General features: G+C 38.9%; 2 protein-coding genes across 3 annotated transcripts; both read right to left on the reverse strand.

Moving 5' to 3' along the window:
- Nucleotides 1-553: 553 nt before the first annotated feature.
- On the reverse strand, nucleotides 554-6,644 carry LOC111859891 (transforming growth factor beta activator LRRC32-like). Of its 2 annotated transcripts, none has more exons than XM_023843027.2 (3): nucleotides 6,573-6,644; nucleotides 3,474-3,643; nucleotides 554-3,110 (listed from the first exon to the last, which is right to left on the reverse strand). In XM_023843027.2, the coding sequence occupies exons 2-3, from the start codon at nucleotides 3,567-3,569 to the stop codon at nucleotides 1,116-1,118; spliced, it is 2,091 nt and encodes a 696-aa protein (XP_023698795.2). In that variant the 5' UTR covers nucleotides 3,570-3,643; nucleotides 6,573-6,644; the 3' UTR covers nucleotides 554-1,115. The 2 variants fall into 2 exon arrangements, with proteins under 2 accessions (XP_023698795.2, XP_023698794.2); XM_023843026.2 differs by lacking the exon at nucleotides 6,573-6,644 and adding an exon at nucleotides 4,429-5,940.
- Nucleotides 6,079-10,287, reverse strand: LOC111859892 (tumor necrosis factor ligand superfamily member 13B-like). The gene is made up of 6 exons (XM_023843028.2): nucleotides 9,957-10,287; nucleotides 9,543-9,657; nucleotides 9,204-9,260; nucleotides 8,155-8,273; nucleotides 7,576-7,726; nucleotides 6,079-6,706 (listed from the first exon to the last, which is right to left on the reverse strand). Exons 1-6 carry the CDS (start codon nucleotides 10,182-10,184, stop codon nucleotides 6,591-6,593), a joined length of 786 nt encoding a protein of 261 aa, XP_023698796.1. The 5' UTR covers nucleotides 10,185-10,287; the 3' UTR covers nucleotides 6,079-6,590.
- Between the last annotated feature and the right edge of the window lie 3,766 nt (nucleotides 10,288-14,053).

The raw sequence follows: 14,053 nt of genomic DNA on the forward strand, positions 1-14,053 counted from the left end.
TCAAACTTCATGGTTAGCAGAGTGATGTCAGCGTTGGTCCCTTGAGCAAGACCCCCAACATTGCTTCAGTGACCATCAACCAGCTGATCTGCGTATTGCTTTGGAAAAATTGTGTCTACTGAACAAAGACATGAACTTGACCGATGTGGTCTTGTGCTTCACATTTTTTCCTATAGTGTCTGTTTCAATATCTGTTTCAACAGGTGTGGTCTGGCTTTTACTTAAAATTGATTGGCATTATTTTGTATCGATCAAGTTACCCAGGCTATAGTTCTGACTTTACAGGACTATACAGTCACTTGAAATAAACAATATGCACAAGAGTAAACACATCATGTGAATATTCTATCAGAAAACCTGCACTGGTATTAATATTAAATTTGGATTAGGTGAAATAATAATATTCAATCCCAAATCGTCAATGTCATGCTTTCATTTATAAATAGCAAATAAATTAATAAATAAAATATATGGGAATTTGAGATTGTGTTGCACTTGTATTTACTGCAGTTGCTATGTCTGTTTCATATTTAAAAGCAAATACAAAATCATGCAAAATCAATAATTTTATACAATATACAACATTACAGTCATACAACACACAATCATATTACAACATAGCTGCCTATTTTTGGCCCTTCAATGTCAGATATTTCATGTTTTTTTATACTCTACGTTACAAACAAGTCTCACTGTAATTCATGCTAGACATCACGCGATTTACATGTTATTTTGTATTGAAAATGCTATATACAGCTGAAATTTGTGCATTAATGTGTGAAACTCCTTTGCTTACTGACAGTTGGAAAATAGTGATGCTAGCTGGATGAAAAAAAAACACTTGTGGTGAACTTGGAAATCGGGAAGGAAGAACCGTCATATAGGAAGTTACTCTATAGCTGATATGTCATAACTTGAGTATATGAATTTAAGCTTTTTCCATTGCATTCTATGACAAACCGAGAATAAATATTGATAAATAACTGACGTCATGAGTTTCGGGCTTAAAAGCTTAGTCTTGCTGGGAAAAACTTCACACAAACATAAAACAGACAATGTTGTGTTCAGTACATGCCACTACACAATATTTCACAGAATTATTCTCATGTAACAGATTATTTTACAGTTTCGAATATGCTGATTTTAGCTACCCCACCTGAACATTGGTTATCATTTCCAGACTGAAAAGACACTACTTTATTGTTTCTAAATGGAAGTGAGGAATTCAAAGCACATCTAATAACAATAAATACAATCATTAATGTGAATGTAAAACAAAAAACAAAAAGTATTATGTTTACAAGGTTTGTTATACCCACCTCTGTACTGACTTCAAGGGAACACTGCTTAGAAAGGGAGTCAGAGCTGATGAAGTAAGGGAAAATGCTGACATTTTGCTTGATGAAACACAATGTGTTTTTGAGATCAGGTATTTTTACATTTGATTCACTCAAGAACTTCACCCACACGGCTGAACAACAGTTGAAAAAATTTCCACTGATGTATATAGTGTTTAGATAAATGGACACCTTTCTGATAACAGACTCTTCCAAATCTGTGAAATTGTTGTTCCTCAAATCAAGCTCTTTCAGAGGTGAACAGGCAATAACTTCAGGAAGGACATCCAAATAATTGTCTGCCACGTTCAGCTTCTTCAGAGTTTTCAGACATTTTACAGACAAGTCCAAACTTGTCATTCTGTTTCTACCAAGGCTCAGTGATTGAAGCGTGTTCTGTAAACCGTCTAGGGCCCCCTTTTCCAAGATCATCTCCTCATTACCATCCAGGTCCAGTGTGACTAAAGGGGTGTGCTCAAATGTGCATGGGGACAGCAGCTTAATACCATTCTCCTTCAGGTCCAAATATTTCAGTGTCCTGAGTCTCCTAAAGGAAACACAGTGGCTATCATCAACGAGATTTGTTTGTATGGATGTGGATTCTCCCGTTTGGTTCCTATATGAACAAGGCTTCACGTAGTTTTTTTTGAGAATTAGCTCTTCAATTTTTGGCAGAGCCTTCAAGAAATCTGGGGAAAAATAACTAATCTGATTGTTTTGAAGATCCAAGGACTTTAAAGAAGGACAACTCTGTTGTGGCTGCCCTTCTTGTGCGTAATTTTTGATCTCAGCATCACTGATATTCATCAGGCAGTTGCCACTTAGATTTAATGACTTAAGTGACACTAAATAGCTACATATCTCCATAGGGAAAGAAGAGAACTGGTTCTCACTCAAGTCCAAATCAACTAAGGGTGTCTCCTTTAAGGCAGAGTATATATTTTCAACACTTTCCAACCCACTGTCATATAGGTTTGAGATTTTGTGGTATGAAAAGAGTGTTTCTAGAAATGGCAGTTGGTTTTCTAAAACACCTACTTTGTTGTTTTTTAAGTTAAGATACTTTAGATTATTTCTATTGGGTAATAGAGGAAAAAGCAAAAGATTATTATAACTAAGGTCTAACATTTCAAGTTGAAATATATTTTCAGTCTTCTGAGTGATGAAGAATTGTAAAGCATTTCTGCTTAAGTTTAATTTTTTTAGCTGGGAAAGTTTAAAATCACAAATAGAGCCCAAGTTATTTCTGGCCAAATTCAACTCTGCAAGTCTGGTCAAAGACTCAAAAGTTCCCTGCTCTATTTCAGATATAAAGTTATTTTCTGCAATAATGCTTCTCAGATTCTGGCTTCTTGTAAAGATTCCAGGTGTAAGTTTGGTTAGGACATTCCCAGAGAGACTGAGGTACTCTAGATACGATGCATTTCTCAGGTAGAACTCCACGTCTTTTTCATCCAGATTATTCAATGACAAATCCAAAGTGTTCAGTCTGTAAAGGTGCAGGAAAGATTTGCTGTTGTCAATGGAGTTATGAGAAAGAAAGTTTCTTCCAAGAGTTAGCGTGTGAAGTTCCACCAAGTTCTTGAATGCTCCCTCATGTATGACATGCAGTTCATTTTGACTAATGTCCAAGTTCTGGAGGAATCTCAAACTCACCACACCTATTTCTGTGATGACGTTGTTTGACAGATCAAGCTGCCGCAGCCTCGGGTTTAAGTCAGCAGGTATAGAGGAGAGATTCTGATTCCAGCAGGACAAAGTTTTTAAACTGGACTATTGAAAGAAACAATGATTTTTCTCATTATTATGAGAAATCAAATATATGTAACACATATAAACAACAAACCAGATATTGTAAAGTATTAAAGTTAATATGATAAACATAGCATACAGATAGTAAATACTACCATGTGAGGAAAATGCAGCCCAGAACATTTAAGGAAACATCAAAATCATTTAAAACTATTAAAAATGCCAAATCATACCAAGTGATGCTGTCTGGTAAAACATTTTCCAGGCTTAAATCTGTAAATATCTGTTTTTTATTACTGCTTTTATTGCTACAACTAAATTAAGAGAAATCCCCTCTAAGTACGTAGCCATGCATGTAAAATGAAAACCTCTTTAATGACATACCTTCTGACAGTCCTGCGGCTGCAAAGAAACGTTTGCGAGGTAGCTGGAGAGAGGCCACTGGAAAATAAGGAAGCCGACGAGCGCGGGGCCAATCATTCTCTGGCGGCTCCTGTGCCAAAGCTACATGACTTTGGATTGCCGCTCACTGACATGCCTATCCATTTATAGCTCTGTTATTATACGGGGGAGAGAAAAAAAAAAAAAAACAGGCGTGGGAGACACAATGAGGAAATGATGTACGTGGGTCTCCGCATTGTTTCATTATCTAACATCACACAAATGGTCATTCAGATTAGTATTTTACCTAAAAGGGTATTCAAAAGCACTGTTTTGCTAATATTTAATTATATGCTTCTCTGTTATATTTATCCAGACTCAATGTGCATAAATAAGATGCTTAAATGTAAACTGCTGTAGAAAACTATTAAGTGATCGTATTAAGTCATTTTATTGATTACAATTCAATGAATTTGATTTTATTAATTGCAATTCAATCAAATGTTATGTAAACAGAGATACAAAGATGTTTTGTTTTTTTTTCATATATATATATATATATATATATATATATATATATAATTTTTTTTTTCTTTTTTTAAAGGAAAAGGATCTTATTTTTCCTTCCACCCTTGTCCAATAAATTCACATCCTGCACAGGTCATTTGCCATCCTGACAAAGAAGGGCCATTTCCAAAATAGAAAGGAAAAAAAACAAACAAATATTGCTAAGATAGGGCAAACGGTAGTGCAGTGAGCCCAGAAAAGGAATAAACAAAGACAGAAATAGCCCACGATGAGAGAATGTAACAGCACGTAAACACGAGAAACTGCACAGACACCCACACATCTCATACGTTCAGAAATAGAGTCGGCACTCTGTTTGGGCATCATTCATATCCGTGTCACATGTCAGGATATCCCCCAGATAATAACGCCTGGCAGCGATGGAAATTACCAAAGAAACATCCGACGGCGTGTATGAGCTAGAGCATGTGATGGGCAGCTGTGCGGTGGCTTCCCCTTCGGGGGATGACCGCTCAGGCAGCTCTGCAGTCGCCAAGCTGACGGCCTCCATGACAGCAAAGCGATGATAGCTGTTATTCTGGCTTCCCACAGCCCTTCCCGTTCTCAGATAGCCACGTGTTGAGAGGTTCTGATAATGTGAGCCACGTGAAAAAGAGGCAGGAGCACTGGCTACGTATATTAAAGCCAGTGACAATATATATGAGTTGTTTATATTCATAATTCATTAATTCCACACTTGGTTTATGATAAAATGTCAATGTTACTGTAGGAGAAATATGTAATTATCACTGTTTTGAAGGAGTTGCATTAATTAGAAACTGGACATAATCTATGCTATAATACCAAATATTATATAAATGAGTGACTTCTTTTTGTTCATATGTATGTTATCAGTTCTTTTTTCATGGCACTTTGTCCCATTATCAAATACTGGATTTGTCCATAGAAACAACTAGATGGAAAAAAACGACAATGACATCACGCATAAAAATGTAAAAATGTATATACTGACCTGCTATTTATAATAACACTATTTGAGAAAAAAAAACACAATTACTATAATGACTGGCACTAATCTACAACTGTAAAGCCATATTCTACTTACTACTACCATTTTATTGCTACTATTTCTCATGCTACTGCTACTAGTATATGCAGGGCCTGCAGGTGCCGATCAAGCACTACCAGCATGGGAGCTGCAGGTGACATCACAATGTTACATCCACAAGCCATCATGCCCCATGTTGGTGTATAGTTTCTCGTCTTGTGCACACTACAGTGTGTACGGTTTGTGCTTTCCTTTTCTGCCTTTGACATTGAAGTTTGGTAGTTATAATTAACCACCATGATTTGCTTGTTTTATGTGACGTATATAGAGATGTATGCAATATTCAAATTTAATTTTTAAAAATTGCTTTCTTGCTGTATATAGTATGCAATAATATCTGTTTTCTCTCTATATGGTTTGCTTTTATTTTTGTTTATTTATTTGGCCTTTATATAACGTTTTATATGTCGTTACCTCACGTCACCACATGCAGTATACCAAATATAGTTTCACCAAGATGGCAGCCCAAGGTGATTGCGCAGTACCATTGCAACACTCCCAGTGCGCCCCTAGTGGTCTGATGCCCCAGGGAAATGCCAGGTTTCTTTAGGCCACGCACCGAACCTGAGTACACTGTACTGTAGATATACATGCCTGAAATTTTTTTATGGAGAAATGCTGGTAGTTTCAGTAGAAGTGAAGACAATGATCTTTAAATATTATTATGACATTATTGAAATTAATAGATACCACCTTTATGAAAAGTGTTATTTCTAAATTTCAAAGTTTTTAATACATTTTTTTTCTCCATTAAATTTGAATATTGTGTACATCTCTATATACGTCACATAAAACAAGCAAATCATTGTGGTAAAGTGTAGTAAAAGACACATTTTAGTAGACCACATCCTCAAAAAGGAAACTCAAACTGCAACATTTGCGATTTTTACAAGTAGTCTGTCCTTCCTTTTTGTCTACTAACCAGAACACATAAAAAATAATCTGAATATTATCCAGAATTTCCCCCAGGGATCAAGTAAATCTTAATCTTTATTATTTAACCTTATAACAATCATCCTTATCTCGATTATCATGCTAACATTCCATGGTTAATCATACTCTGAATTCTTCTCCACTCTACATGCCCCTCCCAAGTTCCAGGATGAAGCAGTTGGGGCAATTCTTGGGACGAAATTAATTGGGGATTTTTTTATTTTTTTTTGGGGGGGGGGGGGGGGGGGTTATGCACACAAATAGGTGCTGACTACAATTTGAAAGGCAAGAAAAATACCTGAGATTTACTAAAAATCTTTAAAATTAAATTTCAGTGGGTGTTTCCTAGAATACTCACATCATGGGAGACGTAGAAATTATTTTTTACTTATTCTCTCACTTTCAGTTTTCCCCATACAGTCAGAAAGTCAGAAACTCATCCATATGTCACTGTACTGTATGATATATGCAGTGAGTGCAGTGAGTGAATTATCACAATAAGCTGTGGAATCCACTCCAGTGAACAAGTCCACCTGTGTTTTGCTGTCTCTTCATTGCAGTTGCAGGATGCCAAAGAAAGTAGAGTCTGCATCCATGGAAATGAGAGCCTGAGGCCTATCAGGAATCACCAGCTCCAGCTCATCCTCCCGCTCCAGCTTCACGATTCCTTTCAAGACAAATGATTGGTCAGAGTCCAGCTCCAAGCAGCAAATCACCTTAGGGGGCAGTGTGTGGCTTGGTGGGCTAAGCCTCCGTGCCTGTGATTGGAAGGTTGCTGGTTCAAGCCTGGCTTTGGCACGTCTATGGGCCTTGGAGTAAGTCCATAACCTCCAGCTCCCTGGTGGTGACCCTTGGCTGCCAAGTTTGCTCTCACGGAGAGCAAGAGGGGGTAGGTGAGAAGGGAATTTCCCCACAGTGATCAATAAAATATAATCCTTCCTTAGGTTGGACTATCAGAAGTCTTTGTGTGCAAGTGTAATGTGAGTGGATGCCATGTGACAGAATTTAAAATTAGGTGATCAGTGTTGACACAGTGCAAAACAACAAAATGTGTCCTCTGCATTTAACCCATATGTGACATAGCATGGGGCAGCTAATGCAGTACTTGGGGGGCGGTACCTTGCTCAGGGTACCTCATTGGTGCCTCGCTGATCAGGGTTTCAAACCAGCAATCTTTCAATTACAAGTGGCCTCCTCTCGTTTGTATAGTTCTTATGTTCTTAAGTGCGCTTCTCTCACAATTAAGCCACCACTGCCCACTGTCTCCTGACAGTGTCTTGAGGTTCAAAAAGAAGTATTAAGCTCAACATCTGCCCTTTTTTTGTTGTGAGCGTATGGTTGGTGCACAGTAATGAAGCCTTGGGCTCAAGGGCATAACCTTGGTTTGAACATTGGCGGGACTGAGGTGTCCACCCATTTAGGAGGAAACATGATTACTGGGGGGGGTGTTACAGCCACGCTTGGAGGGCCGCTAAGGATATTATGCCAAAATAAGGCATAGATGCCAACAGATGTGTTTCTGGGGTGATATCTTACCTGTAGTGTAGCATGTATTTGCACAGTTGTTTCGGGGCATTTCTTGCAGACAACGGAGCAGATCAGTGAACCTGTGCTCCATTCCGGACACGCTAGATTTCCGTCTCCTGATTAAATGACCCATAACGATGCCAGGGTTGTGGAACAGAACCTGTAAACAGTTGTAAGTTTGGATAAAAATGTAAAATAAAAAATAAAATGTATTTTGTTTTTAGCATACTAGATTTATTTTTAATGTATTTAATACTTGTTAATGTATTCAAAAACATCAATACAAAAATCTTATTTATTAAGAGAAACGGCAAATCTAGCAATGTAAATACTTTCAGTAAACTATCATTCTACAGAATGTTCCCTGAGTTGCAGTTACCTTCATTAGTTTGTATTATAAAACATTGTATATACATTAAACAAAATATATTTCTAAATAAATAAGAGTATAAATAATTATATTATTTTTAAAGTAGTAAATTATGCATTTTACACAGTGGCATAGACACATATTTTGTTTATTGCGTAAGCCTGGCCTGAGACTGTGTAACTTAAGCTAACAAAAAAAATGAGTAGCTATTTTTGTACCTGGCCAAACACCATATAATAGCTGTCTTGTTTAACAATGATTTTGTTGTCAGCTATTAATAAAGCTTCTCCATGCTGAATGGCGACAGTCCAGGGAATGGTAGTGGCATTGTCTGAGTCTACAGAGCCAAGAGAAGAATTATGACTAAATTAAAAAAAGCCATGCAATACAATCCTTTTTAACCTCAGTATTCGACATCTGTTTTTGTAAGTTGTATTAGCTGAATAAAACAGAGGAAGTGTAACTTTTGCATTTCTGGTATTGCTAAGATAATTTGCATAGAGGTTAGAATATTGTTTCTGGCTTGTATTTACAAGTCAGAGTTGGTAAAGTTTTTAATAGAAATGTATTCAATTCTGTTGACCTAGACATGCTAAATAAATATAAATGGTGTGATTAGCAATTTACTAGCAGTAGACAAAACTTGCCACCGGCTTTCCATCCTACATAACTGATTTGAAGAAATGTTTATATAACAAAAACATGTGAAAGAAACACCACTATGAAAGGCTGTGGTAAAGTCTGATGCATTATCCCATGCAGCATTCTTGATACAGTTCATTCATACAGTGTAATAACAGTGGAAGATCATTAGGCCCCAAAGACGTGATTACAGCAAGAGACTTAAACACTTCCATGATGCTGAGTGGGACATTTTACTGGAGTGCCCTCGGTCCAGAGCCTGAATTCATTACCATTCCATATGATTGTTTATACGTCTTTCTGGGTGGGTTACATGCGGGCAAACTTACACTTCTACTATGTTCCTTCCAGTCACCAGACTTGGCCAAAGGGCATTTGTGTAACTGTCTGTAGGCGTTCCTTGTTGAATAAGAGGAAGAATCTCACTACGTCAGCGCTCACTTCAGACGTAATCAGTGCCATGCTTAATTGCACAATGTGGCCTTCTATGTGACATGTTTGCCCACTTCTTGAAAGTTGCTTCGGCAGGAAGTGCCATCAAAGAACATGGCCCTTAAAGGTTACGCCTTCAGCATACGAGATAGAGGATCGACATTGATGGTAGAACAGAGAAGCGGCTGTTTACCTCTCAGAATTGGATTTTCATTGGCTGCGGCAATCAGCTGCAGAAATGACTGCTGAGCTGTAAACCAAAAGTACATTCACAACATATTTTCCATAAATCGTAACGTTATTTTTAGTGCTTTTTGTCTGTGCAACGTGAATTTGAGAATAGCGTCATCTATTGGAATGTAGAAAGAAAAATACAGCCTCATGATCTACAATCCTTGCAAAAAAATTGTTTCCTCGTAACTGTTATACCGACTGCCACAGACACATTATTTTGGTGTTGGAGGGATACAGTAGCAACTTTAGACTTGTCATCTGACTGTGCATGGCAAGTAATCATGAAACTGATACTTACTTGTAATGTCAGTCTGTTCTCGCTTTGTTCTTATGGTGGAAGACTTTATTGCATGTTGATGGCCCTTTTGAGTTTTCATGTGATAGGACGTTTTAGAGGTCACTAACTTGATCTTCTAAAAATAAATTAAATTAAACTAAACATGTGTTATCCACCATTGTTCTGTCAATACTTAACATTAAGGGCCCATTTACACTAAATGTAAATACCTGTCCACTAAATGATATTATTTAAATATAACATATTATTAAAATGTAAATGCTAAAAATGACAAAACAAATTCTTTGTAAATATACTGTATTTGAGAAACCAGAAGTATTTTTGAACATATCTAACCATGTGAAACTAATTTAGCGAAAGCACTGGAGACGTAGAAATATGACATATGTGCGAAAAAATGACTCATGAACATACCTCCCAAATATCTACCATGAACTGTCCGTTGTTGAAATCTTGTGATGTTTGCTGGTGAGAGAGAAATCCCCCTTTCAGTTTTTCCAGATCACCTTTTAAAACTCTGACCTCATATGTCAAAAAAAAGTTCAGACATACTGTCACCAGTATTACTAATACTGAAAAGATGCAATAACTGAAGATCAGTTTTTTGGATACCGAATTAATTTTGAGAACGAACTTGTACATGCTCAGAACAGCACGTTTGATTATATAGAAGCTATAGAAGATATTGCTGCATTGCAAGATGGATGTTCTGGTCCATCTGCACTCACAGGAAACCACAGTACTAAAATGTAAAAATAGATACAAAATGCGGAACTTGTATGATGTTCATGCTGAGGCAGCCCTCTTATGACTGATCTTTTAAGCCAATACAATTCGTTTTTAATACAAAGGGTCATACAGACAAATCATTGATACCTAAAAATATTCCATATATAGAATAAACATGTATACTATATTTTGAATAATTTGAAGGAAAGTTACTTTTCCTCAATCACAGTATTTAGTCAACAAATTATATCTTTATGCAATTTTGATGAGTGAGGATACAAAAGTACATGGTGAGGGAAAATGTGACCAGATACCACTACTAGGGGATCAGTGATCCAGTAACTTGATGCAGTCTTGGATGTTCAAGGCATCAAACAGGAAAACACACACAGAAAGCAGGCAGACAGAACAGGAAAGTTCCCTTGTGAATCATCCGTTATTAGACAGCTGGAACTGAGTCATCACATTTTGTTTATCTTAACTGGTGCTTCTTGAGAAAATGTTGTAAGATCTAGGTAAATGGACGCCCTTCCTGTCTTCTCTTTGGCAGTTTTTTTTTTTTTGGCCATGACAGTATTCTATTGGTGCAAACACTATGCTTTGTCACAATCACATTGGCTACATTGTAAGCTCTGACTGAAATAAGTCCAAGTCAAAGAATCCACGAGCTAATACAGCACAGATTTCTTGTTATACTTAGATAAATACTTAGATAAATACATGCTGAATGTATTTAAAATGCGGGCTTGACATTAGGCTTTGCCAAAGAAGTATTCAAGTATTCATCCCTGTATTCATTATATCATATAATATGAATAATATAAAAATCACAAAATAATACAACACAAAATACATCAAACTGACAAGAGTACCAATACAACTAAGTGTCTGTGCTCAATTCTAATGGAAAATGTTGGCAAATCCAGCTTTACTATGTGTTACCTACTCATGGCGCTAGCATTAGCTGTTGATGCTAACAGCTTCAGCTAACCTTGTAACTACTTAGATCAACTAAACTTTTTTCACGGAAAGATGTCAAACATGGAGGAGCTGATAAGCAGAAGTGAGGAAATACAAAAAAAAGTGCATGATTCCTCAAAATAAGACCATAAAACACGCAGATGGCTGCTAGTTCCGGGAGTGAAGCTGCAGATCTCGCCAAACACCTGTGCCTCGAGGTTCCTCCCTTGGTCACTGTGCTGCTCCTCTGGGGCCCAGAGCCTACAAAAGAACTCAAGCAGTTTAGTCGCTGTGGTGGTGGCGCTTTGGTCAGGAACCGCATACCTCGGTCTGGGGGAAGGGGCCAAGGGCGTCTACCCCACATGCTCCATGGGGGTGCTCACCAGATACAGCTGCAGGGGAGCCCAGGACTGCTGGCTAGGGCCCTTCCTAGCTGTGAATGCTTCACAGCCTTGCAGTGTCCTGCCGGCAGACAGTCCAGTAGAAGCACTGCCAGGGCTTGCCTAAGGTCTTTACCCTGTAGTGCCCGGCCCCATCAGCCCCGTGAACTGACCTCAATACAGCGGGACCCGGGCTCTGGGGCATTAGCAGCTGCAGCAGTCCCCCTTGCGCCATCTGGCGATCGCCAGTGTCAATACAGCAAGTCCCTGGGCTCTTCCAGGGTGTCCAACTGGGAGTGGTAGGCCTTGGTTTCTGGGCCCAGCCAGCACAGCGTCGCTGCTTTGCTCCGTGATGAGCTGCTGCCGATCAAAGTCCCGGGGGGCCTGGGTGCTTGGTGCCGTGTGGGCAGAGGCTGCTATCTCGGCATGGATGCTTCATTCGCATTCCTGTGCAGCTTCCCGGGTTGATGCTGGACCTTAAAATTGCACTCCAGCACCTTCCAACCAGTGGGCCGGCTGCCCCTCTGGATTGCGGGAACTTAGCAGCCATGTCAGGGAAACGTGGTCCGTCCGCAACCAGAACCACCAGCCACAGAAGTACGCTCAGACATGCTTACATGCCTGTACAACGGCTGGCAGTTCCAACAACCACTACACAACCACTACACAACCCCTCACTCCCCTCCGGGACCCGACTGCAAAAGCACAGCGCTAAGCCCCTTGCTACTAGCATCCGTGTCCAGGATAAAAGGAAGACACAGCTCTGGGTATGCTAGCACAGGAGCATCGGCCAGTGCTGCGTGATCTGGTTAAACACAGCGCCAAAGGCATCCTTCCACACGGAACCTACACATGACATTACAATACAGCACAAGACATTACAATGCAAGGCAATCTCAAAGAACTATTTGCTGCGCTGCTCTGTGGTACCTCCAGCACTACAATATTTTCATGGCTGAATTAGGGTTATAAACGTGGACCAAATTTTTCAACGACTGAATATCGGCTGCAACGGTCGACCAGATTTGGCCCAAAATACAACAGTCATGGACGTCTGGTGCTCGGTAGGACTTATCAGGAAAAATGGTGGGAAGATGACAGGAGGGGATGAGATAATGGCATACTGGCAACATATGCATGATTGAAGCAAAAATCAAGCAAATGATAATGAGGAAGATGATTCCAATCAGGCTGTGGGGAGGCATGGTAGTGCCAATCTTGGTTCCACTCTTAGAGGGTGGAGTTCACATGCTCCCCGTATCGCACAGGCTTTTTACAGCATGCAGATTGGTTAATGAATGTTTCCAAATTGCTCATAATGTATGATCGGGCCACTCCATCACTCAGTATACTTTGCGTCACTCACTGTTTGAAGGTGTCCAGAACCTTCAGGCATTTTCCAACAGAAAAGGGGAAAGTTAAGTTCTGATATCAGAGACACATCTATCTTCCAGACATGCCGAGATTTGTGCAAGATTGATTTGCAGCAAAATACAACCAGTGCGGTAGTGGTGGGAAAAGCGTACGAAGCAATGATTTTCCCTAAGGAACCAATTTGGAGGAAGGAGAGCGGACAGAGCACTGAATTCTGGGGAATGATTGCTGAGATCATGGTGAGTAGTCAGTGCTGAGCCTCTCTGGCAATCTGCTCTACAACAATAATGACTGCTAAGACAGGTCTTTGATCATTGTTGTATAATATTCTTTGAGCATTTCTAAAATTTGAGGACAGAAGTATTTTTGACGAAGCACGTTTCTATGTTTTTGGAATGGGATTTCTGGAAGAGTTCAGATGACAAATTAAAATACAGAAGGCCAACACAGTAATTAAAATTAGTTCATTTTGCGCATTTATACAAGGGTCCAGTGCACATGCCATAATATATGCGTGTGAGATGGACTGCTGATTGTAATCACAAGGAGATCTGCGCCAGATCTAGCATTCTGCTCAATTTTCATTGCAAATGGCCTGGAGATATTGAAAATAGATGACTGCTGAATTGAAAATGACAAAATGGGGGTGAGAATGAGAGAGAGAAAAAAAATACTTAGAAAACAATCATGGAAATGTGAAAAGAACCTTTAGTTTCTTTTTTAGTTCACAGGTCACAGCTGTGCTTGTCTGAGGTCAGGACTCTCAGCTTATCTTCCAACCCAATGAAAACAAATAGTGTTTTGAAGAAATTCAGCAAAGTTCCTGATTCTACAAAAAGGCTCAACGATCCTCTCAGTTTGTCTCTTTGAAACATGAGGCTTGACTTCCTCTCAGATACTTTTTTATAGTAGGAAATCTGAGAATTATTGAACATGATCTCACTGATGTGATCTCATCTTTACTGAGATCTAGAATAATATATATATATCTTTTTATAATAATATATATATATAACTTATGCTGCTGACTGTAGAACAGCAAAGACAAGTAAAATACAATAACAGACA

The sequence above is a fragment of the Paramormyrops kingsleyae genome, chromosome 10 (assembly GCF_048594095.1).
Source record: "Paramormyrops kingsleyae isolate MSU_618 chromosome 10, PKINGS_0.4, whole genome shotgun sequence".
Classification (NCBI taxonomy): Eukaryota; Metazoa; Chordata; class Actinopteri; order Osteoglossiformes; family Mormyridae; genus Paramormyrops; species Paramormyrops kingsleyae.

Bases quoted from the DNA above. Each gene is read 5' to 3' on its own strand.
- LOC111859891 (XM_023843027.2), bottom strand. From the start codon at position 3,569: ATGATTGGCCCCGCGCTCGTCGGCTTCCTTATTTTCCAGTGGCCTCTC. The intron at 3,111-3,473 runs GTATGTCATTAA...TTCTTTCAATAG, and splicing joins AGCCGCAGGACTGTCAGAAG to TCCAGTTTAAAAACTTTGTC.
- LOC111859892 (XM_023843028.2), bottom strand. From the start codon at position 10,184: ATGTACAAGTTCGTTCTCAAAATTAATTCGGTATCCAAAAAACTGATC. The intron at 9,658-9,956 runs GTATGTTCATGA...ATTTATTTTTAG, and splicing joins TCATGGTAGATATTTGGGAG to AAGATCAAGTTAGTGACCTC. The intron at 7,727-8,154 runs GTACAAAAATAG...AACTGTTTACAG, and splicing joins ATTATATGGTGTTTGGCCAG to GTTCTGTTCCACAACCCTGG.